This window comes from Onthophagus taurus, chromosome 2 (genome assembly GCF_036711975.1).
Source record: "Onthophagus taurus isolate NC chromosome 2, IU_Otau_3.0, whole genome shotgun sequence".
NCBI classification, from domain to species: Eukaryota; Metazoa; Arthropoda; class Insecta; order Coleoptera; family Scarabaeidae; genus Onthophagus; species Onthophagus taurus.
Genome location: NC_091967.1, coordinates 18,162,284 through 18,188,577, shown reverse-complemented (window position 1 = coordinate 18,188,577; position 26,294 = coordinate 18,162,284). Strand labels below are relative to the sequence as shown.

Sequence of the window (26,294 nt, the reverse complement as noted above, 5' to 3'; positions counted from 1 at the left end):
AGAAAGTTATTAAGACGTAAAGATTTGTTGTATACGGAAACGGCAAAATGATTAGTAAAAAAAAGTTCGACGTGTTATAAATTATAATTCGCCTCAATGAAAAACAACCAGTGGAGAAGAAAGTAGCGAAAAGTTCCAAGCGGCGAAATTGAAAAACTTCGGATTTTACTCCCACCAACTTTCGACGCGGAATAATTATTTTCGCGTTTTCTTTATTTATTAGCCTCATTCTCGATAAATTTTCCTTTCCCCTTCTTATCACATTTATGATCACGCGATTGTAAATGAATATTTGCTGCGGATATCATGTCTTTTAATACAGTTTACTTAGTCTATATCATCGAGAAAATGGTATTAATTTGTTCATTCGATCGACGTGTGTTTATCATTAAGCTACGGTGACCGCAAATTGACTGCCATCGTACTGCAATGGACTATGAACAATCATTCTCTAAACCGCAATAGCGACAGCTCCTTCGACGAATGGAGGTCGTTTATTGAGCAATAGTTGGAAATTGCATTTCTAGCGCTGGTTTCCGTTTAATCACGATGACGAACGTTACGACATTATATTTACTCCAACATGCAGAGCAAATAATGAATATTCATAAACGTAGATAGAATTTCTAACTATTCTTGAATATATCGTTCTCTTACCATTTCAATCTTACATTACAATTGATTCTCGAACCCTATCTAATTGAACACGTCCACAGAGTGATCTCTGATGTTATACTAGTCGAATTGCTAGCACTTTGTAGCAGAACCGTGCGGTAGTTTCCACACTAAATTCAATTTAAGTAATTCCGTAGTGGACGGAGACTCGCACTGGTGGCCCGTAAATTCATTAAATGCTTCTGAAAATATCTCCGAGGGCTCCGGAAAGGAGTAGTCCGGTCCTGGCTTCAAATGGAAAACTATTCCCGGTTTGCCCGTAGACTAACGTTACCAGGAGCTTTGCGCTTCCTTCCCTTAACTTTTCTCACGCCCGCTTAACGCTTATTTGAATTTTGTGTTGCAGATCTCCTCTTCGTCGGCGCTGAGGATGTAAAAGACACCAGGGAGGGCGAAGATGTCACGCTAGAATGCAGATTTTCTCCGAAAACGGCAACTGGGGAGCTCACTTACTACTGGGTTAGAAGCAATAAACAAACTCATGATAATGCTGCCATTGGAAAAGTTCCTTTGGACAACAATTACAAGTAAGTAGATTTTATTTTAAATACTTATTTAAAATTTAAACTCGAAATCTATCAAGTCTATCAATTGAAAGGGTCCGTACTCTATGCTAAGTCGATTCTGATACAATGCATTTTTATTCGCGAAAAAATCCTAAATGGTCGTTCACCTTTAGCCACACCCGTTGGAATGGCACAATACATTGTTAAAGCCACTATAGTGTTAGGATGTAAGGGTCCTATTTTCAGATGTACAAATCAATTTAATAGCTTTAATTGTAACAGAGACTCTTCTTAAGGTTTTTATTACAAATTGCTATAAATATATTTTTTACACATTCTGTTTAAATATCTTCGTTTCAGCTACTTCATCCTTAAATTTGTTGTGGAACCACTTTTTTATTTTCTAGAAATGTTTTTGAAATAGTAAGGGTCTTTGTATCGCTTTATATTTCTTCATAGTTACATTCCAATTATGCCGCTAATGATGCAGATCAATAGTTAGACTTTCTATGGTGGTAATTGGTGTTTGTTCAACAGAACAGATTTTATCTCCGCTGAAAGAAATATTTAATGTAAACAACTACTTAAATGAAAGTTTGTCTTGAAATATCTTGACCTTTATATTTTTCTTATCCAGTAATAAAACACTTTTGATTAAAATTTAAAAGTACTTCCATAAAATTTAAAGTCGTTGGAAATTTAGCAGAAATCTCATACAAAGTTGTACTATAAAGTTGTGGTAGTGGTATTTCATTAGAGAAATGATAATCAGAATACACATTGGTTTAATTGTTAATTGACCAGGTCACTGGCATATGCCAAATTAATTGTCATAATAGCCAAAGGTTTTCAGGATTTTAAAAGCCTTCCAGGGAACTCTGCCTATTTTCTGCAGATAGTGCAACGAAGGAAACGAATTTAATAAGATCAAGGAGTCATATATAAACCCCATCTACAAAAAGTCTGAAAATCCAATTATGTTTGTGGAACTTTCAGCTATCGGCATACTACAAATAGAGAGTAGTAAACTCAATTAATGCAGTAATATCTTATAATAAATTGCGCATCCTCAATATTTAATCCTCTAATACACTCCACTCAAGATAACAAGCCTAGTGGTTGTATTTTCCAACTTTTTGCAACATTTGTTAAAGAATATTTTTCAGTCTTACTGGATATTGATATAGCAAAATATGACCAATTGCATCATGTATTAAATATTCTCTGGAAATCTCAAAATAGTTTTTTCCAAATTAATTTATAGGTTCCATAAATTTTGGTTGAGTTCTTCGATGGATTGATCTTATTCGATGTAAAAATTTTGATTAAAATTATGGTACTTGACGATACCAAAGATAGTTTTATCATTTATTACTTATAAGCTCAATTTATAGAACATGCGTTTTAAAACTTGAAACATTGAACTGTTGTTCATCATCAATGTTCAACCTGTTAATATACAATAACGTCACGAATTGATAAATTGTTAGCACGATACGAGGTTTGCACGAATGGATAGGGTCATAAATAACGTAGAAAATGGATCCCTGGACGACAGGAACAGATCAACAACGAATTCCAGTTATTTCGTTTAATTTTAAATTATTGATTCTTGTCACTTTTCTATGTATACATATATATACATAATACCAATCAACATTTGACACAAATATAAAATCTCAGTAAATAGTTTTAGTTTTGGTGCCGTAAACCGAACTTTTATATTATAACAAAAATTGTCGTAAGTTTACTGCAAGAATCTGTTTTATTATTTTATAAACCATCAGACCGAAGAGGTTTTATATGTACGAATATATCAACTAGTTTTATGACGCTCATTCGTTGCCTTTTCGAGAAAATTAAATATAAATCTCAAGTAAACTAGGCCACGGTATGATTTAAATCTGACATCCTGCTTTTGGTGTTCTGCATATTGTAACTAACCGTCGACAATATATCATATAGATTGATACACATTTTCCTGAATAGCGAATGCGGTTTCAAATTCTTTTCCTTGTCGCTTTTTATGCACAATGCACATTAAGAATCTATTGTATGTCTTATTTAATTGATGGGTTGAATTGAAAATTTGCCCTAAAAAGACGAATGCTGGTGTGGAGATAGAAAACACGGAATTAAAAATATGCAAATTGAATCAACGGATAATTAGGAAAATGCGGAAACCGTAGTAGGAAATATTCGTGGATAACGCTCAAAGCGTCGCGACGGGGGCTTGATTCAGCAGAGTATGGGGCGAACCTGCAATGAATTAAAACGTCAAATTACTCTCGTCTCCCTACTACTGAGAGTGAATAGCAATCGTGCATTTGCATTTATCTTCCTATTCCGTGCGCAACCGGAATTAGATATTAAATTTTATTGCTACCGCCAAGTCGTTTGGTGTAACCTCGCAGATAATTATTAGCTAAACGCACAGGAAATTTTTTTTTGTACGGATTCAAAATCCTTTTTGCTGCCCCAAAAATTCAGCTAGCGTTGTATTTTATGGCCGAACAACAACGGTTTTATAAACGCACTCTCAAAACAATACCCGACTACGTTTCTGTTTGACATAGTGTTATGAGTACATTGCTCCCCTATATCGTGTGACATAGTGGCTATTTTCCATTTTTCAAAATGCAAAATGATACAGATGTTTTTATTGTCTAATTTTTTTCTTTCTTCTTTATTTCTAAAGACTGTTTTTGCCAAAACAATGATGTCAAAAATTCTTTTAAGATTCAGTAAACAATAAATAAACCACTATAAGTTTCAAACAGTGGCGGATACGTGCTTTGACTTGATAAATAAAACATCGTGCAACCCTCAGCTTCCTCTTTCTCGGGAAGTGTCTTTATTTTCTAGTGATAGGAGAAAGGTTTTGGTGATATGATGGGCGTGTCTGTAAAAAGTCGCCGAGACGTTTCGATTTTTTAGTGCGAGTTTTCTTTAGATACCCCTTCTCCTTGTTTCCTTCGTCGTCTTCCTATTTTCATCGTCGTGTCTACAAAACACACTTTGAGCTCACGTCTACGCGCGCCTTTGTTGCCGAAGACGTGATGGTAATACAATGACCGGATGGACGACGGACATGAAAACGACCCTTTCTAGTCTGAGGCTTTGAAGCTAACACACAGTCTGTCCTTAATATGTATATAATGATCGCAAGACATAGTCGTCGACGTAGATTTTATACGATACCCTGTAAGGATTATCATAGTTATAAAGGATGCTAAAATAATTGGTAAGCACAATACCGTAGTGTCCATCCAAGACGTGTATTCAATAACTTGGTTGTTAAAGACGTAAAAAAAGTTAATTTAATTCAAAACTAATATTTTGAATATCAGAATTTTTCAATATCGTAGTAATTTCATCTAGAACCGACAATATTTACCCGAAAGTCGGTCTGCCAGAGCACTCACCATCTCCTCAAGCGAAACTTGATTTATCTGCAGCTGACAATTCAATATTTTTCGGGTGTTCGAGGAGGGAGCGAGAAAAGGGAGGCGAAAACGGTCACGTTCAGGAAAGAGAGCGAGCCGTGTGTTTGTCGTTATCTCTAGGTGCATGTTTGTTTTCGAATAAACGCGGCGAAAACCCTATAGCTACGTAGTACTGGGTCGGAGATATGGTCGAATTTCACGATTCGACGAGCAAAAGATCCAGCAGAGGCGATGAAAACGCCTCTACTTGCCGAATCCCGAACTAGCATAATTCAGTGCTGCAATAATTTCGCATGTACACTAAACGAAAATTTAAACGTAGTGGTGTGCCGTTTACATTTCTCTTGTATGCTTGACTTTGCTCGTCTCGCTGAGAATAAATCGGTGGAAATGTGATGACTTTAAATTTGAAGATGGTTTTAGAATATGTACGTTATCATTTCACTAAAAATCTTTTTTTAAGATATAACATGGTGATAAGTTTGTGAGAACTGAGATGTCCATACAAATACGCTACAGATCTAATTTAACTAGATGTATCTTGTAATTTCAAATTCCATTTCACAGAAACGACCATCCATCCAATGTCATACGACCACAGCACACGTTTGCAAACAACGGCCAATTACAGTACGTGTTTGACAGCGCGTTATGCAACAGTGATTATCACTTAGCAGGTTATATTTCCTAATTAAAAGGGCGACATGTACTTCGCATCTGTTTGTCGTAACCGCCGCCGTAACTGAACTTCGATATAATTCTGTGATTCTTTTTTTCTTTCAATTTGAAAATACAAACAAAATTGAACTGGAAAAAAGAATAACTCAAGAATGTTGAAAATTGAGTCAATTGAATTTGGTAAACCATAAAAATCGTCAATTTTTCGACTAACAAAAAGGGGGGAAGAGCTGTGAATTTTCGGTAGTCGATTCGGTTGTAGCACCCCGTAATTTATTCAGTGGCGTGACAAATTTCTCGGAGGAATGCCAAAGGGTGTGTCGATCCCAAGGACGTTACGCTGACGATCGAAATCTTATTGCCTTAATTCGATAAGGAAGCGAAGGGATAATGGAGAAGGAATTGCCTTAGATAAGACCCAGTGGGAACTTGAAAAGGGTTGACTTGTTTTGATTACTGGACAGGTCTCTGGGACGCCTTTTCATTAAAGCTTAAATTTACAGTCGTTATAGTTACCCAACTTTTAACTATACAATTGAGTTAACGTTATATTGCAAGTTATTCGAGTTCTTAATCAATTTTGTTAATACTGTTAAAGTTTAATCACGTATCTCCACGACTGAGTTCATTATGTACGAATAAATTTTAGATATATGCACGTAGAAGATAATAATTCTCAATTCTCTTAAATACCCCACAATGATTTACATATTTTAACGCTTGAGCAATCCCAAATCTACAGCACACCATTCTCATCTAAGATTTACGCTGCTCTAACCCTTTGTCTGCCCGCTAATTCCCAACCTTTATTGGGCTACCCATTGTGCAGCTTTCCCTTCTACTCTCCAACAACCACCTCTTCGGTGTTATTATGCTTCGCGACCGAGCGTCGCGACGCTTCTTGCCATTAGAGCGTCGTAAACGGTGTTTATGTCGCTATTAAGTTTAACTGATGTCTCCCGCAATAGATATCCTCTGCTTGCTGAATATATTCGACACAGCAGCGTCATATCATCGAGATTAATATTCTTCGACGAACACGTGCATCATCGATAAACAACAAACATGAACGTGTGATGGCCTTACAGCTTTACCCGACATTTACCAATACGTACACATTACGGTGACATGGAGTATTGTACACCGTTTCTCTGTTAGTATACAAGACCGCAGATGACAAATTTCCACCTCCTATTGCTCCAATATTGTTCTACATTGAAAGGACATGTAGAGTATGGTGGAATTTGATGTAGAGATATTTCGAAATTTCGAAGGTGATTGATTTTTGTGAACTGGATAGATATTATAGCAAAATCTCGATACAACGGATTAATATGATGTCGGTTGTATGAAAAATATCTGTTTAGTGTTAATTCTAAAGGGTCTTTCATTAAGCGCTTCCTATTTTTAAAGTTAAATAAAACAAAGTGTGTGTGAAAGGCCTATCGATGCCATTATATGTGGAATAAAAACATCGGGCAAATGTCCGCCGCGGCTTCGCTATATGGCCCGTGATTTCCAATTTTCCATGACTTTGGCGCATAAATCAGGCTGAATTTGAACGATGACATGGATTATGTTGGTTTGGAGGGCGCACTTAGTCTTCTTTCAGCATCATATAGTCTTCAGCAAGCAGTATCCAGTTCTGCCAGCAGTATATGGTCTGGAATAAGTAGTACCTAGTCATTCATTAGCAGATCTAATCTTCTGCCAGCAGTATATAGTTTTCTGCAAACAGTACATACTTTTCTACAAGCAGTATCTAATCTTCTACAAGTAGTATTTTTTGAAGTAGAACCTAGACCCTTTCATTATAGGATCAAGCCTTCTATCGACATTATCTAGTCTCCTGTAAACAGTGTCTAGCCGTTCTAGTTTTAGGTCTAGCGTTAGTTCTAATGAAGAGAAGAAAAACTTATTCTAGTTGGTTCTTCTTTTATTTCAATAAAAATATACAACAATCTAGTGTTGAATAACAATTAAAATTAGAGTCCTTGATTTATACATCGTACAGACAACTCAGGGAATACCCCTAGTTTGACTTAAAAATATTTTATCTGTGGAAGTTTTCCTGTACTTATATTAAATGAAATCTTACCAAAGATTTTCAATTTAGATATTGCAACATGCTAGGCTTTTCTGATACTTTACTTTTTTGAATTCCTTTAATAATTTGAAATCTCACTAGAGAGAGCTCTTTCATCGCCAAAATTCGATTACACGTAAACGGGCAGATTGTGGGCTTCATTGAGTCCTTTTGATGAATGGGCTTGCAGACAATCGAGTGTGTGCAACTCGATGAAGAGAAAAATGGAAGGGGGTACACGTCGTCGTTGTGGAAAAGAAGAAATATCGGCCACGGGTTGTGGCCCATTGTGTTCCCAAACACAAAGTACGCAATAGGCGGCGAACACGACGTCGACGGCGCTTTGAATTTTCGTCTCTTCGTCCTTCTTTTCTTAGAACGAATCAATTTTGTCCCAAGTCCTTCTCTTCGGCTAGAAGGAACCGATAAACCGCACAAAATTACAAGTAAATCAATTTCCGGGGTCGCCAATTTCATTTATTTTCGATAGGGTCGTCGATGACACTCTGTATGGTGGATGTCCACCCCAACAACGCAAGGGGTTATTTTTGAAAAGTGGCTCTTAGTGAATAGAATAATAAAATGTCTTATCTTCAAACTAATACAAAAGTCAATTTTAATGCAAAATAAAATTGGTATTAAAAACAAAATATTCTTTAACGAAGCTAAAGCAGTAAATCGATGAACACATAAAATCTGGTTATAAAACCTACTTTCATTTTACGGTCAATAAATCGTTGATTATCGCTTGTTACCATTCAATACCGAATGAAGTTATCTCAAAAGCTACATTTGCAAAAAAAAACTATTTTTTACTTTTAAAAGCTTTGAAATTGTGTTAATCATTATGTTGATATTACTTTTAATACCTTATATTTCAACATAAAATTGTTTTAAAAAAAGTAAGAAAACTTCCACAAATTATCCAGCCAAAACTTTTAATGATATCCCACAACATCGTTTTAGTTAAGTTTTTAACGACTACAAACGTTTAATATTTATATTTAAAATTTTTTATCCAACAAACTTTTAACCTTTAATTAGTACATGTTCCTTAAACTTTTATTCTAAAAGTATCTTTATTATTTCAGGTTAAATTATCAACCAGAAAAAGGAATTTACGACCTTCTCATTTCTAATGCCAGTTATGATCGAGATAACGGCAAATTTGAGTGTAAGGTGAAAGCGGGAGGATCTGGCACAAATCTGCACTCGCAAAGCTACTCGTTAACTGTACTGACACCACCGCAAGCGCCAACAGTTATGCCTGGAACATATGTGACAGCTACTGAAGGGAAAACGTTGGATTTGACATGTTCGACAATGGGAGGTTCACCAGATCCGATTGTACGTTGGTATAGAGAAGGTAAGAAAAAATTATTACTTCATTAAAAATTGCTTTTATTTATGGGGGTGTAATGTATCAAATTATTAGAGAATAAGTTTGCATAAATTTATTAAATCAAATAAACCGGCGGACAGCGGTATTAAAGTTCTAGGTAGTTTTGCTTTATTTCAACTTAATTGAGAATTAAAATTAAGCGGTCCATGTACTAAAATATAAATTTGACGGTATTTTAAACTGATAAATTAACTTGAACATTGCGCAACGAGCCCAGTTAGACAAAATAATATTTATTAAAAATTCTATGTTTAATTATCATCGTCTGAAGTCTGAGTTGTGATGGTATCGCTATCTGTATAATTTTATCAACAAGATCAGTTATATTTACTGGCCTTTCGTCATTAATAATGTATTACCTGTTAATATACGAGCTTCCGAATCTATATCTAATTCTAAAAAGAACTGATTTAGAATACAAACGACACATGAATTGTTCAAATGTTAGCAACCTAGTCCACAAGTTCAAAGTGTTGTCAAAAATACAGAAAAATCACTTGTATAAAAACAATCAAGCATTTAGCTAAACAAAACATGGTTATTTTGATTACAAGTTTAAAAGAGACAATCAGCTGCGCCACTGATTTAAACCGTTCTTTGATTAAAAGCTCCTTATTCACCCACGGAGCTATTCTTGAATACCAGATAACGTTGTTCTCTCAAAAGTTGTATCAAGAAATTTCATTGAAATAAGTAGTCACTCAGTAAAGAGCCGCCTGAGTAGACTTACAGTGTATGTGTTAGGGGTTAGAGAACATATTTGGTAGTGAGCATTAATTGGAGCAAAAATTGGTGCAAATCGAATAATCTCGACATATGAGGATGTTAGTCCTACCCTGCTCACTGTAATAACGCTGGATTACTTCAATCTGGTTGTTTTAAAAGTATTAATAGTTCATCTATCGTTTCTTGCTCGCACATACATGGCTTAGCCAGCAGTGATAATATCAATCAGCCCATTGTTGTTTAACAACAACGGGTTGTTTTTGAACCCATTGAGAAAGTGATTTGAACTTAGGATGTAAAATGAATCAAAACAAAATCTGCATATGTTACGATACTGCCATAATCAGCAACTCAAAGAATGACTTGCAAAGACAACCACGCAGATTCTGTTAAATTCTGTTACTTTAAAAACTACAAATTTATTTTGTCTGTTAAGTTGCACAGAAGAAGGTTGAAGAATCGTTGAGATAGGCGAATACGTGACACATAGATAAGATATAATATATTGTTATAAAGCTGTTGTCAGCTTTTGACCCATATTGATTTGTTAAAGTTATGTAGAGTCGTAATAACCAGAAGTAAATGTTTTTGAGTTACATATTTTAACACAATTGTGAAATGAAGATAATTGTATTGTATTCAGTGTTTGTGAATTTATGTGGTTCCTGAAGATGATTTAAATTAAATCGAAACCGGTCGAACCTAAAATACATAATAAATATCATTGAAAAGTGCAAAAATTGAGTTTCGTTCTATTAATGTTTAAGGATGAATTCAAAAATTCAATAGTCTGAAATTTGAAGATTTGAAAAAAAACAATCTTCAAAATATTAAATACTAAGTAAATATGCTTTAAAATGTTTTTTATTTCATGATGATATCTCCATTCGGTTTTGAGATATGATTTTTTTAAATTTATGTTACATATCTATAACAATCGAAAATGTAGAGTTGGGTTTAAAAAATCATAAAAACGATGATTATGGAAAATAAGAAATTATTTCTGGTGCATTGCGATTGCAAGCTGTAAAAAAAGCAATATGTAAAATGGTTGTCAACAATATCCATAACATCCCATAGAACAAGTCATGAAATTATCAAACACTACGTTCCCGCAGAGAACCTGAAAAGTCCGCAATTTCAGGCTGCATACGAGATACTGTTTGATCAATCAAATTTATGCGTTTGGATAGTAAAGTTTTGCATCTTTCTAATAATGACTTATGCTAAACCTATTATAAGAGCATGTTAAGAGTAGTAGAAATGAAGGGCCCTGCCAATGTTCAGGATATTGTGAGATGGGGAAAATAACGGAAAAGATTTTGACACAAGGATGTCCGTAAAATGCTAGAAAAAAGAGACTGCCGAATATTGTGCTTACAAATACCGCACCTGCAACCAGACCACCAGGCAGATCACCAAAAAGATGGAGAAGCAGATGACTTAGAAGTCATCTTTTCAGGAGATATTACAGAGGTAGACCCTATCAGAAAGAATAGACCCAACGGTCTAGAGAGAAGTCTTCTTATAAAGTGTGCTATGCTTACACAGAATTCAGTTCTCGTTATTATTGTTTACATGTTATTACATGTTTTTCGATTTCTTAAACTAAAGGATAGGTCAGGTATAACTCAAGTTGGTTATTTTTGTGGTCTACTAGATGATTGAGCATCTAGATTACAAGTTAGACACGTCCACATTCGATCTTCGGAATCCGTGACTTGTTATCCTAAAATATTTAACCCAACTAATTGAAACCGTTAATTATTATAACTTATTTATGTCCGAATGTGAAAATTCAACTACCAAAAACACGAGCTGCACCCATTATACACCGTCACTATGATTGCATCTATTTTTTCTAACTCTTCATTAGGATTCTTCTAATTATTCTTGTGCAAAATCTACACAATATCTAAATGATGTTTAACAATAATAATATATGGAATTTCTTCTTCTTTTGCCGTCCTTGGCTGGTTTTTGTTAAATCCAGAAAAGGATACAGTTTCTTAACAGTTTTAATTCTAATATTATTACCCTAGGAGATAAGGGTGTATGTATTAAAGCTCTCTTATAGAAACTATATATCAAATGTTTAGTAAGAACCCCACCTCTTCCACCCAAAAATGTGATCGATTTATTTAAGACCTCAGGGTACTTGAGTGGACTTAGCTACTTATAAAGTCCTGACCTATCATAATTGCATTAGCCCTAAATTTTAAGACTGACAGCTCATAGATGGTCTATCTAAAAAGTTAACACAACAATTACATCTTGCAATGTGTCAAAATTATAAAACATCAGGTCATATTGTGATAACTCAGTTTACAATGGTTGCCGTAAAAAAATTATTTACTTCTTTCTGCACCGACGACTGTACATAAAGCGTACAGTTTTCTTTTATCCATTTTCATCGTTTTGTTAAGAAAGTTATACCCTTTAAGAAACCAATCAGATCTAACAAAATGTTGATTGTAATCCTGATATAATTTTTATAATTTAAGAAATTTCTTTTAAAAACATCTAATAATTAATTTTATTTATCAAATTTCAATGAGTCAACAGCTACTGCAATTGTAAATTGCCTTGAATATGTTATACTCGAACTGTTTCAACTAGGTAAACAAGGTTAATACAACAAGACATGTATGTCGATTATTAGTAAAGTTAGCATTGTTAGAATTACAGTTCCAATCTCATTATCAACTTTAAGGAATTACACCCCATCAAACACCGTTTCATTTTAAATTATTTTTTGTTGTAAAACGTACTTATCGTTTATTAACAGTTAATTCGTAATAGTTTTTAATTAAACGGTGTTATGACGAGTCTTACTCTGATGAATTTAGAAGTTGGTTCGAAATAATGCGTCGAGGTTCTCAGACAACCCCTTGGTTAGAACCGACCCTTAAAGCTATCTGTTTAACGATAACAGCGAGTCACTGAGGAGAACTTTTTAAAGCTTATGAGATTACGGCTTAACTGAAATTAAAACTTTGCGTTTCCCGGATTGCATTTAATTTCAAGCAATTTGAAGATGGGCTGGAGGAGAACAAAATTTTGAACTAGCTAATTTCCATAATTACTACGTGAGTATTACCTCATTAGTGTTTACTCTAAAATTTTCTAAGTTCTGATTATCTACATATTGAAAAGAAGACAAAAAAAAGAATTTGTTTCCTTTATTGGAAAACTGGTAATTGAGGCGAAATGTAAAAGGAAACTGCAAATCACCGTGCATAGACCAGTGGCGAATTTCTCAAAACAGGAAACGACGTTCTTCCCGTTGACACCGTTAATAGTCGTCCATTTAACTTTGAAAATCTGGGTCAAGTCTCTAGTCATGATTCCGTAATTAAGGCTTCAAGTAGACAGGTTCCTCTTTCTGCTACGTTCATGTCAGTTTTAGTAGAAACTAGTTAATGACTTTATAAGTTTTACGGATTCAGATTAAATAAGAAAATTTAATTTCTCTAATTGAAATTTCACATCGAAATATAAGATGTTCCTTGTAAAATAAAAAAAAGGATCGTTTTAAATCTTTAACCCTTGATGTTCTTATTTTAGTTTCTTTTTTATTTTCTTTTTTTTTTTGAAGTACACTCTTAATGATAAATGGCAATATTCCAAGCGGACGGAAGCGTAGTTAAACCCTTCCTTTATTTTTTCCTTTCCATATTAACGGGACGGCGTTAATCTTTCCCTTTCTAGCCACCCCATCCCGATTTTTTTTTTATTCGTCGCCGTCGCAACCCGAAAATTAATGGAGCGGACGAGTTGGTGCACCGTCGCCGCTCAGAGCACATTAAATAATACTACCTTTTGGTATTCACCGCGGCGCGAAAACCGAGTGTCCCTACTAAAAGACTATATTTCACAATTATTCGTCCTTCCGGTCCCGAAACGACCGCCTTCTTCTTCACGTTTTGTTTACGACACACCACCGCCTCGCAAAGGAAAAAGTCGCCCTTAGGTAAAAGTCGCCATTTATCTCCTTTACCTTTGTCGTTGTCGTCGTCAACCGTGACCTCAAAAAGATGCGAAGATAAGTGCCTTCAACTTTGAGTAGGGGAGAAAAAAATATTCCATATAAAACAAAAAAAGTCCTTTAGAATTTGAAAAGATTTATTTATTAATTATCGATTCTGATTACGGTCAAAGAATATATGTAAATTGATTTTGGGGGTAAAAGGCAATAAATAAAAAGTTGTTTCCTATTATTCGGTAGAGGTAGAATCATTCAATTAGATCTATAATTGAATGAAACCGGGTTGAACTGTTTGTATTCCGATTGAATTTGTACCGCGTCAATGACAGTTTAATTACTGCGATTGTATACGCATTCTACTAAAATTACGAAATTCGGAACGTATTCGACCCGGAGATTCAATACTCTATACATGATTAGCTTATTAAGATATACGTCTTAAAGTTATTATTAGAGATTCATTAATTTACTCAGCCACGTGAGCAAGATTCAAAATTTAATCACCATGGAAGTTATTTCCTGAGAAAGTTACATTTCATATTGTCAGAAGCGCTTACTTTGCGTAGATTCATGGACATTTTCAATATTATACCCTGGCACAGTAAGCCAGCATCATTGTAGTAACATTAGCTATTGGCATGTAGATACTTAAATATATTTGATATAAATATGATATTTAGACAAACACCCATAATTAACACATTAATATATTTCATTTTTATGCCAATAGTTTTATTGCTAGATAAAAAATCTAACGATATAATTATGTAATACTTTTGGCATATGTAAAAATACACTTAACCGCAAAATTAACGCACCACTTATATATTTCGATTTATTATAATTAAAGTCAAAATTATCATACATTTTGAAAAACATCCATCACCACCCCATACCATCACTGAACCGCCTCCATATAATGTGGTTTCTCGAATGTTACATGTGGAATATCTTTCATTTGGCCTTCTGTACACTCTTCGACGACGATCAGAACTTACAAGACAAAACCGTGACTCATCCGTAAATAACACCTGCTCCCGTTGATGGATTTCCCAATCCACGTGCCTTCTTGCAAAAACCTTCTTGAGTGCCTTCTTCTTATGGTATCTTGACTAACAGCAGTGCCATGAACCTCGGTTAGTTATATTTGAAGGCTTCGTGCAGTAGTGAACCAACCCTAAGTGCTCGAAGCATCAAAAATCGATCCTCCACCGCATTTATAGCTCGTGGCCTGCCTTGGCCACGTCATCTAGCATAATCGTTGGTCTCTACAAATCTCTGCAGAACCCTACCGACCGTTGTATGAGCCACGCCAAACCTTCTACCAATTTCACGATTTGTTAGTCCTTCATTGGACAAAGTTACAATTTGAACACATTCATCACGATTTAAATTTCGTCTAACACACTCCATTATGTAATGCACGAATGACATTATCTTATCAATTGGTAAAACAATTAAAAAACAATGAGGAAGTGAGGTTTATTTACTTAAAAAACAAACCCCCCATGAAAAGATGCTAAAATTATTGCGATTTCAAAATTAAATAAAGAAGACATACAAATCCTATACAAAAGGCATAATAATGAACAAATTATAATATTTCTCGAAATAAAACCAAAAGTCAGAGTGGTGCGTTAATTTTGCGGTTAACTGTATAATAATTCAACGCGAATAAAAGAAAACACATAAACTTAAAAGTACGTTTTAAAACCTGATGAAATAGTCATTTTATCATTTGTGATGAACATGTTTAATGAAAAATGCAAAAATTAAACTTTCGGAATGAGATGCAGTATTTTTATAATTATTCTACATACTAATTAATGCAAACGTGCAGGAAAAGTTGAATTAGTAATGATGGTTTTATTTCGGGAAGCCGGTTCTCCTAAATGTAATGAAATTTATTTATATAACGACATTTTATATGAATTCAGATTAGATTTTTCACATTTCATTTTCTGAAGTAAATGTAGACATTTACCAGACAATATTCATCTCGTATTGTACTATTTTACTCTTACTATCTTTCGTATTAAAATTCCGTATCCGATCAAAAATGGGTGTCGGAATCTTTGTTACATTAGCCCATTGCATATCATTGTCCCCGGTATTGAGTCATTGCTTAAGTAGTACAAAAACGTACAGCTTACCATAATCCTATTTGGCAATACCTTTTCTGGTAGCATACTAACTGCATCATTTTATAACTGTTTTGATTAATTAAAATTACAAGATACGTGTCAATCGCTTTCTTCACTGGTTCACAGATTCAGAGTAAGAGAAAATAAGTGCAGTCTTTGGTGATAAAAAGACGAGCACAGTTTCTTCGCTTGGGACAATTTATGAAAGTAACCACTTACAGTTGGAAATCTTCCTGGAAGGTTTCTTTTAAATCGTCCGTTGGTGAGACGGTAATATAGTGAGTTACTAAACAAAGGAAAGTAAGTAGAAAAATAAAACCAGAAATAAACTAGAGAACAGAAATACATTACTTCATAAGTGTAAATAAGAGCAAATGATTAATCTAGTTACGATGGTGGCAGAAGTGATGTTGTAGTAGAGTTACAAAAGTAGGCGCTTGAATGTCTTAGAGAATAGAGAACGACAATACTTAAAAATTCAGGATGGAAAACTATCATTATCCGACGTTTCATATCCACAATTAATAAAAGTGAGATGAAACTGAAATAAAAATCATGCTGAAGTAAAACATGAGCACAAATGAGAAGAAAGCTTTCACAACGGCTTTTACTACTGTAGCTGCCTGTAAGGAAGAGGTGATATCCTCAAAATGTAATGAAATGGGATATCAAACAAGAAACTGTTAAGAAAATAGCCATCGCAGATATTAAAATGGTAAATATGGGTCTAGTCAACAGTGTCAATGAGATTGAAGTTGTTTCAATCTGGGGCAGAATATGGTTGAAAGGTGGGTTGGGATACAAATAATACTAGATGATAAGAAAGGTTCTTTCCAGTTACTCATACTTATAACTAGAAATAAGGCAGTAAAACTAGTAATGTAAAAAAATTCAAGCACTATGGAGATAAGGAAAATCAAAAAGGAAGCTAGGATTGTACTAATTGATGGATGTTGGAAGAGAATTTGTGAGGCGATATGTAAATACGAATGAAGAAGTTGATGAGATTCTAACTTGTCTGTTTGATGACAGTTGAACAAATAAAGCACCTAGGCTGGTTAACGAAGGTGGTAAGTCTCAAAATTTCCCTAAGGTAGTAAAAGATACTAAGCTGGATCTTAATTGCAAAACCCAAAGTACCTGCAATAGATTCAACGTCGTCTATACCCTTATCTCTCTTAATACTTGGGGAAAATTCTTTAAAGTAGTTATCAAAAACAGGATCACAAAATATATGTTCATAATTGGAATCTTATTGTCAGATTAACAGTACACGGATTTGAAGGAGTTAAGAAAGCATGGCGGAGATGCATTTAATACAGTTTGCTGGGGCAAGATTATGTAGGTAGTTACCTCCAACGATTATTTGTAACGATGTTTTGTACATGAAGTCTATATGTGGTAAGCAATTGTAAAGGCAAATAAGGCATGAGTACCAATAATGAATCGAAAAATAATGCTACGAATGAGAGGACGTTCAGTATTGGATGACACATTTTTATGCAACTAAGTTATTTAACTATACAAGACAAGGAACCCAGCGTGCTAAGTGGCACAATTATCTATCTTATAAATGCTGTTCATATGTTTTAGAGCATATAGAATATAGATAATTTACATTTAGATTTACCTGTGTAGTTTGACAACTTTTAAAACGTGTTCAGCATAAAAATTGATTTTGCAATAATTGACAATGTTGCATTTACAGAACGACATTTCCTTCTAACTTCCGTTCTAAGTTATGAAATGGTTTCGTTTTTACGACTTTCGCATAAAATAAAAACGTGATCAGTTATTTACCTGCTTTCAGAGAAATCTTCACAGCTCTGACAATGAGAAGCATTTTCTTTTTCAAAATCATTCCCATTTTTATTCTAATACAATATTAAACATGATTTAAATAATATTTACATTTAAAGACTTTAAGGACAGTAGGAGTAAAGTATCTCCTTTAATACGATGTATAGATATCGATATATCGGTATGGTGGTTATGACAAAATATGTGAATCAATGTAATATAAATCTTTATTTAAGTTCATTTGAAAATTATTCTTCTCGGAAAAAAAAATTTATCAATAAACAAATAGAGTATTGCAAAATCAAGAATACATTTAAATTATTGTGCCAACCCAGCAAGTTGCTTATCAATATATATATTTTTCCCAATAATTTGAGAATATCACACAAAGTCGATTGATATGTTGTCTAATTTTCTGCTAAACCTTGTAAAGTTTCTGTTGACCAACCGAAACACATAGGGAAAGGCCAATAATTTAAAGATTTCCATTATGCAGGACGTGGGCCGCAATTTGTACCGGATTGCACTCGTACACATGCGGTATGCAAATGCGCGCACGCTATTTACACAAGACCACCAGAAACGAACGGCGCTAGAGAAGCAGCAGCAACCAGCGCCAGAGGGCGCATTAATGCGAGCAGATTATTTAATGCAAGCATAATCTAACTTTAAAACCGGATCGACTCGGTGTACGTGTTCCTGCCATTGTGGTAAACGGAATGCATGCACGTTCTGTCCTTCATTTAGACCTCGGAACAGACAGACAGCGCCGTATAATCGCTCTAGTTGTATTTCTGATGGAATACTAGCAGAGAATTCAAGGAGAGCTTTCTGTTCCACATAGATTTTAGATTATAGTTGGTTCGCTTATCTGTGTCAGTTTAGTAAAATAATTTTATTTTAAAAGCATTTTAATTAAAATTACAACAAAAACAAGATAACTAAAATATTCTTTAATACTTTTTTAATGTGGAGTTGGTTATTATTTTCTCATGCATTCCTTACTTTACTTATTATTACTACTTATTTGTAATTATTACAGTTGGAATAATTACAGCAATTATTTGAATTATTTCAAGAACTTTCATTATATTCATTATATTCATTATATAAATTACTCTGTAAGTATTTCCTCTTCGTTTTTACTTTTATAACTTTTATCAAGATCATTGTTATTGTCCAGGTTTTTAATTAATTCATTTATTAACGTAAAAATGATAAAAAAAAATGTATCTGGAATTATTTTATATTACATTTTTTATCTGCAACGTTTATTAAGCATACCAGCTTAGAGGAAGTTTATAGCGAGCCCAGTTTTCGAGGTAAATATAACAAGAGTTTAGGAGAAAGCTTTGCGTTCGCGTGACGCGGTTAAAACACCCTCAGGATTACATTCTGACGAGGTTTTTTTTGTTCGTGGAAAAATGAAATTATAACTAAACGCAGTATATACCCGGAAGAATGCGACGATTTCTGTTTTCCGGGTTCTAAAAGGTTCTAAAAAAGGTCTAACTCTCCCCCGAAAAAAAAATCTAAATATTGGTATTTCATTTGCATATAGATTGGTACTAGGAGATATTTGCATTTTCAGTGGCGTTAAAAATCCTTTAATAATTAAATCGTTTTTACATATAAAAGAGGATATCGACAAAAAAAGTGGCGGGATAAAGCTATATATAATTTAAATTTCAATATCAGGAATTATTTAATCGTTAAAAAAATAATCGATTTTTGAGTGCTGTGGGTTTCCTTTTTTTTTGCGGAATATGCAAGTAATCCAATTTGACACAATGAATGATTACCGTTGCATGTGTCGGTAGAAAATAGTTTAAGCTGGTTAATACAGTAGCAGTGAAAATAAGGATTTTCCACCATGGAGTCTAATTAAACGTTTGGGCAGCGTATAATTTTGTTTTACGTCCGTGTCACGTGTTCTTAGATAAAGTTTGCTTTTGAGTACGCCCTGAGAGCTTAATGCCTTAATTATGGAATACAATTTGCATTTTACTTTAATCTTTAATATTTATGTTTCTCCAGGTATTTTTTTGTTTCCTCCTGACAAAGTTAATTACTCTCCGTTTTTACATAATTCAACCATTATTTGTAATTTATATTCAAACTTATATTAGCTTGCATTTTTTTAAGGTGCATTTAACCCCAATTTGAACCAATTTATATTTGTAGTTTCTCGAAAAGTAAGCAACAAATCATTTTAATCTGAAAATAACGTTTATTTTAAAGTCTCACCATTGTTTTAAAGCAATAAATACTAAAACTTTTTCTTGGCAGCAAAAACCAATATAGAACGAAAAAAATATAATAAAATTCCGTAATTTACATTCGAACGACACGGAAAGAACTAAATACAGAAAGAGGTCATAATTTGTAATAGAAGTTTTCAACCAACAACGGAAATCCTAAGCTTTAGAGTCATCTAAAGAATATTCCATAAATAAGGTGACTCTTTACATTATACGAAAACCATAGAAAACCGAGAATTTAATTTGAATCCGGGCTGGCACGCCGAAAATAAAAGGGACGGCGTTAGTTACGGTAACAAGTCGGATGGGATTTAATACCTCGTAAAGTTTCCTGTGGATGGAGTCTTTCTGTCGTGAAAATTGGACCACGGTCGTTGTCGTTGTCGAGAGTTCTGTGGTGATCTAAAAATGACTCCGTTTGTAGCTTTCAAGATAAAGCTTAAAATTCTTTTTATGATTTAATAAATTAAAAATTAAATTGATTCTTGTAACAACTAAACCCCTATTAAAAATGCGTATTGTGAGTGATCTCTATTAAAATTGTAAAAGCACACTACAAAATTCTCATCAAAACATAAAACCTTCTACAATTTTCTGAAACGTAGCTATTTCAGAGATAGTAAAAGAGCATCCGGTCTTGCACCGAGAAAGAGGATTTTCTTCGACGAACTGAACGCAAAAACGTTACTAATGACGTAACGATGCATCGAAAGCCGGCTCCAGCAAAAACGAGGATTCAATTCCGTTTGCAGTAGTTGAAGATAAAGGATCTCGCTACGTCGCATAAAGCATAAAACGTGCTTGTAACAAGAATCGTATCACGAAACGTGGGAAATACGCATTCATTTTGATATGCTTCTATGGTCGTGTATATATCTTAAAGATTAAATTGCGTTGTTAATGTTGTTGCATGAGTTTCGAAATAATATTTAAATAAAATGATTAAAATTGCCATGGAATTTTATAACAAGAAATAAAAATTAATGGTATCTTAGATATCTTTATTCCTTTTATAAATCATTGTAATACTCAATATAGACATAATCGACATTGATTGGGGTTTTAATGGACTTAATTTCATTTCGTGCTTCCTCAATCATTTTCAAAGCAAAATTGATGATGGTAATGTAGCACTCCCGAGATAACAATCCAGGAATGTTTAGAAAGTTGTTAATATACAATTCTTGGCTAAACTGGAATGTTTGTAGTTATAGTGTTAGTTCTAGTCTTAGTTCAGTAAAAATATACAACATTCTAGCGCTGAACAACAACTAAAACTAGAACTAACACTAAACCAAGAACTAGAAGCATTTAGACGCACGGCTAAACCCGAAACTTTCTAAAAAATATACAAGAATTTAACGCTGACTAACAATTAAAGCTAGAATTAACACTAGCATTAGAACTAACACTAGATCTAGAACTAGAAGCATTCTGGTTAAGTCGTCTTAAGAGACATACGGTTAAACCAGAATGTTTCTAGTTCTAAGTCTAGCTTTAGTTCTAATTCACTTCGAATCAATAACTAATTCAAATTCAAGTGATTCAAGACGTGATCTCAAGTGATATCACGATTTTCGATGGTAACTGAACAAATTGTCTACGTAAAATCTCATTTACAAAAGCTCTGTTAATGTGAGCAACTCGTTGTTACGAATAGAGTAGAGTTCCAAGCGATTTGTTCAAACTTGAATGGGTTTTTGTTCGGTTCAGAGAAATTTCGGTTTACACGAACTTCGAACTTGATTTTATATTCCAAAATACAATTTTGTTCGAATAGTACAACTAAAACTAGAACTAACACTAGACCTAGAACTAGAAGCATTCAGACGCACGGCTAAACCCGAAACTTTCTAAAAAATATACAAGAATTTAACGCTGACTAACAATTAAAGCTAGAATTAACACTAGCATTAGAACTAACACTAGATCTAGAACTAGAAGCATTCTGGTTAAGTCGTCTTAAGAGACATACGGTTAAACCAGAATGTTTCTAGTTCTAAGTCTAGCTTTAGTTCTAATTCACTTCGAATCAATAACTAATTCAAATTCAAGTGATTCAAGACGTGATCTCAAGTGATATCACGATTTTCGATGGTAACTGAACAAATTGTCTACGTAAAATCTCATTTACAAAAGCTCTGTTAATTTGAGCAACTCGTTGTTACGAATAGAGTAGAATTCCAAGCGATTTGTTCAAACTTGAATGGGTTTTTGTTCGGTTCAGAGAAATTTCGGTTTACACGAACTTCGAACTTGATTTTATATTCCAAAATACAATTTTGTTCGAATAGTACGGTTTGGCGTGTATTCGAACTCGTTCGAATACAGTCAATAGGTACAACGGTAGTAACAAACGATAACAAATACATGGAAACACGTCCAAACCTTAATTTGATCATTTATTAAATGTTTAATATGAAAGTTAACAAAACGAAATATGGCAGTGACTGAAAAAGACCAATGTTATAAAAAAAGTAAAATGTATTCTAAATATATTTCTTTGTTCAAAATAGTGTATTTTACGATAAATTGTTGCAAAATTTTGTAACTATTAAAAATTCATACATTTTAAAAGGTCCATTAATATTTAATACCTGAGAGATATAAAAATTGATTGCAACCTTTTGAATGCCTCGCTGTGTAATAATTTGATGATAATAGATGTCAATGTGGTAAAATGAGGTAAAGAACTCATCGAGACAGTTTTTTTCAATACATGAATAGTTTTTATAAGGTAAATTTAGTTCGTTAGTATTACTAGTTTCTTCATTATTAATATCGTCCACACATGTTGTTTCACGACGTAATCAACTGTAGTAAGATTGATTTCAAATGGTTTTCTAAAGAAACGTAATCGCTCTACTAACATTTCAACGGCATAATCCACTGTTTGTCGTGCACCTGATAACAACCTGTAATTGAATACCTTATTTTTGTTATTTTCTGTAACTCTTCTAATAAGGTAAAATCTCATTACCAATGAGTCGTTAGATTTTGTAACAGTGGAAAAAGGTTGTTCCTACAAAAAACGTACAGCAATTCAACTTGCCATATCCGGTTACCGAAACTTTAAACTTATTATTTATTGACAAATGGACGGCTGGAACATATGTCTCTATTTAGTAATTCAAGTACGTGTATACCTTCATTTTATAAGTGCAGAAGCGAATGGCGCATGGAATTGCGTAATTGTGACGCGTTAAAAAGGCGTACACTTCAAAAGTAGTTCTAAAATTAAAATAATCGATCCTATGTATCTATATTAACCCATTAAAACTAAACTTCTTGTGTTTAGTAAGTTATTCTATAGATTGCAAGATCAATTAGAACGCAATAAGCCTAGTAGCTAATATTGTATTGCTTTTTTTCTTATTTCTGTATAGAAACACGCCAGAAAGTTTATAGTGAAGTTATTAAGTTTAACCAACTGCTTTCGTCCAGACAAATAACTTTGTATTAAATGAACCTAAAGATAAACCTATATAATGGAGCGTAGCCACTAGAGTATCATGATGTATTCTATCAAAAGCTTTAGAAATATACAAAAGTGTTAATATGTCGTCAATTGCTTTGAAGATTTCGTCTGTCACACCCAGAAGCGCAGTAGCGCTACTAAATCCCGGACGAAAGCCAGACTGGCAACTGGACAACACATTATAGTCATCAAGATGGCAGCAAAGTCTGACCGCCATGACCCTCTCACAAACCTTGGATGATATAGGCAATATGCTAATTGGCCTCAAGTCCCCCAATTTATGAGGGGTTTTTGGAATTGGAGTCACCAGGGCGATCTTCCAAATATCAGGGAACACAGAACATTCAATGGAATAGTTAATTATATGGCACAAGAAGGGCAAAATTGCAGGACAACACAATAAAAGCATTTTAACACTTATGCCATCCATACCAACAGAGTTTGATTTGATTCCACATAGAATATTGAAAATTTCAGTTTCATTTGTAAGAGAAAATGTTGGTTTTTCTGTGAGTTGTGGAAGTATGTTATTCCAATAAAAGTCAATCAACTCAGCACTTCCCGTTGAATTAGTTTGTGTGCTGAGAAGGAAATTATTAATAATATCAGCACCAGTATCAGTCAATTTCCTAAAACTCATCCAAAGATCACGAGATGATCGCCCCCGAAACAATGTGTTTAAGAACACCCGTTTTTCTCTCACAATCAGAATGGCCGAGTTAGTGTAACTGTTCTGGCGGAATCTACTATAAGCCTGATCGCGAAATCTTATAAGGAGCTTGATGTTATCAGTCACCTAAGGGCAATAATTTGAATCAACAGAAAAGGCCACCTTATCATTAATATCCTGAAATTGGAGTATCCTCTGGAGGATCTTGAGGATCTGCTCAATCAATGAAATAAAAATTTAAAAAAATAAATCCTAAGTGCTACACAAAACATTCTAACTAATGCTATAACCAACACTTAGGACAAAATTAAATTTTTTAACTTTCTGATTTATTGGGGTTGCTTATTGACACAATATGTTGGAAAGAATTGGTAAGATTACACTGAGACACCACTTCTAATGGGTACGCTGTTGGGCAATTTATCTGATATGCTTATTTGCTTCCAGAATAATTTTTTGATCATATTGATGTTTAGTCTACTTCGGTTCATAAACCATATTGAACACTTGCTTCCTCCACTTTTTTAGGTGTCATGTGCCTTTAATGTTTGTTATTCACTTTTGCCGGTATAAATATATTAAGTTCCTCTTCAACATTTCAGCATCTTGCATTTTACATTGTTAAGTTCTCTATTATCTTTATCGTTTCTGAATCATCATGACTACTTTAATCTCAACTCAATTCCATTTTATCCATGCACTTTGAAGATTACCATCTTCACTTCAACTATCATCGTCTTGTACTAATAGTTTATTACGAAACTTTTGGATGTCAACAACTTTTAAATTAACTACGGTGTTTTTACTTTTCTTTCCTAAATCCTGGTGACGTATGTGTTTGTTGTGAATTGCAATGTTTAAAAAATAATTTCCTGGTAGTTTCATCATAGTTTCATCGATGCAAAATAGTTTGTATAGTATAGTTTGGTGCATGATATCATATGCATCAAATGGATCATCATAATATGGTATTTTTCCGTTGATATCTTCTTTTTCTATACATTCTTTATGATGCATTCATTAATTAAAGCTTCCAGGTTAATTTTTGTTTGCAGATTTATAAAATCACTTTATTTTAAATGATAGGTTCCTGATAAATTTTTATTGTGTTAGTTGCAGAATCAGTATCTATATTACGTAACCTGCATTAGCTTAATAAGAGCTGTCACAAATAGCTTGACACCAGTGAGTAATTCTGCCAGGACACAACAAGAACCTAGTCATGCTAAATATCGTAAAATTGAGTCTGTGTATAAGCTGGACAAAAGTCGGAAGTTTAGTTAAAATTGTTCACCATAGCGCTGAACAACCACTTTCAGTCCATATAATGTTTTACCTCAGATGATCATGAAGCATAAACAGAGAAATAGAGGAATCGCATTAAGGCTGAAAATCTCCCCAAATTTGTAAATTCAGAACAACACAATCAAAAGTCTTCAAAATACCCAACTATCACTGACGCAGTTTTCCGAAACAGTTATCAATATTAGTGTAAGGACTTAAATATGCGATGAATGTAGTTAAAATTGACAAATATCTCACAGTATGCTAGTAAAAATTATTTATGTTTCTTATACTTAAAATCGGATTAATACTGAAACCGTAGATAAAGTGAAGGTCAACATTTATAAAAGTTGTTGTAAAACTTGTGAAGAATTTTTATGCATACCATTTTTCTCAATCTGTTATAGGGTGGCATTCAAAGTCTGTTTTACATCATGTGGCTTGGTAGAATTGCGCACCAGGACTCGGTTCGGCTGCTCTCAAAATAAAACAATCCCGACACCACATGATTTAGATAGGACTTTGAATGTCACACTTTGTATTTGAGCTATAATTTTTTATTGCTTATAAAATTTTTAAATTTTCCTTTATTATTTTTACGTAACCCTTATGGATCATCAATCAAAATTCGTCTGTATTTTAAATCGTTGGGAATAAAAGCTGGGTTTAAAATATTATTCAATGTCCGAAATCTGTGGGGATCTAATCTTGGCGACAACGTTCAGAATTTATCACCGCGCAAGGACTAAATTGAACCGTCATTTTTCACCGGGGTTCGAGGAATGGGGAGGTCTCGAAATTAATTAAACTTAAATAAAAATAGAGCGGCGGCGGCGCGGTGGCTAAAGGCTCCAGGAGCAACGCTACGCTCATGAGATGATGAACGATGTCGTGTTAAGTAGGGAAGATTGATAAGAACTTTAGTGGATTACCCGTAGCTCGTTCAAACCGCAACGTTCGTTACCGAAATGGATTTCGCTCTAGTTGTTCTCAGTCCCTTTTTTGCTTCTCTTTTCCTTTTTGACAAGGTGGGATTACAGTATTCAATTAACCTAGGACTATCTCAACATGGAATGTTATTATATTTAGTCTTATTTGAAGCTTGTATGAAGCAATTTGACAAAACATTTATAAATTATTTTAGGTTATT

At 33.9% G+C, this 26,294-nt stretch overlaps 1 protein-coding gene across 2 annotated transcripts in view; it reads left to right on the top strand.

Moving 5' to 3' along the window:
• The window catches only part of LOC111413487 (hemicentin protein echinoid), a 114,429-nt gene that overhangs the window by 59,196 nt on the left and 28,939 nt on the right, over nucleotides 1–26,294 (top strand). For both annotated transcript variants that reach the window (XM_071194417.1, XM_071194418.1), the window contains exons 2-3: nucleotides 1,022–1,202; nucleotides 8,483–8,757. In XM_071194417.1, coding sequence (XP_071050518.1) covers nucleotides 1,022–1,202; nucleotides 8,483–8,757 — 456 coding nt within the window. The remainder of the gene's footprint in view (nucleotides 1–1,021; nucleotides 1,203–8,482; nucleotides 8,758–26,294) is intronic.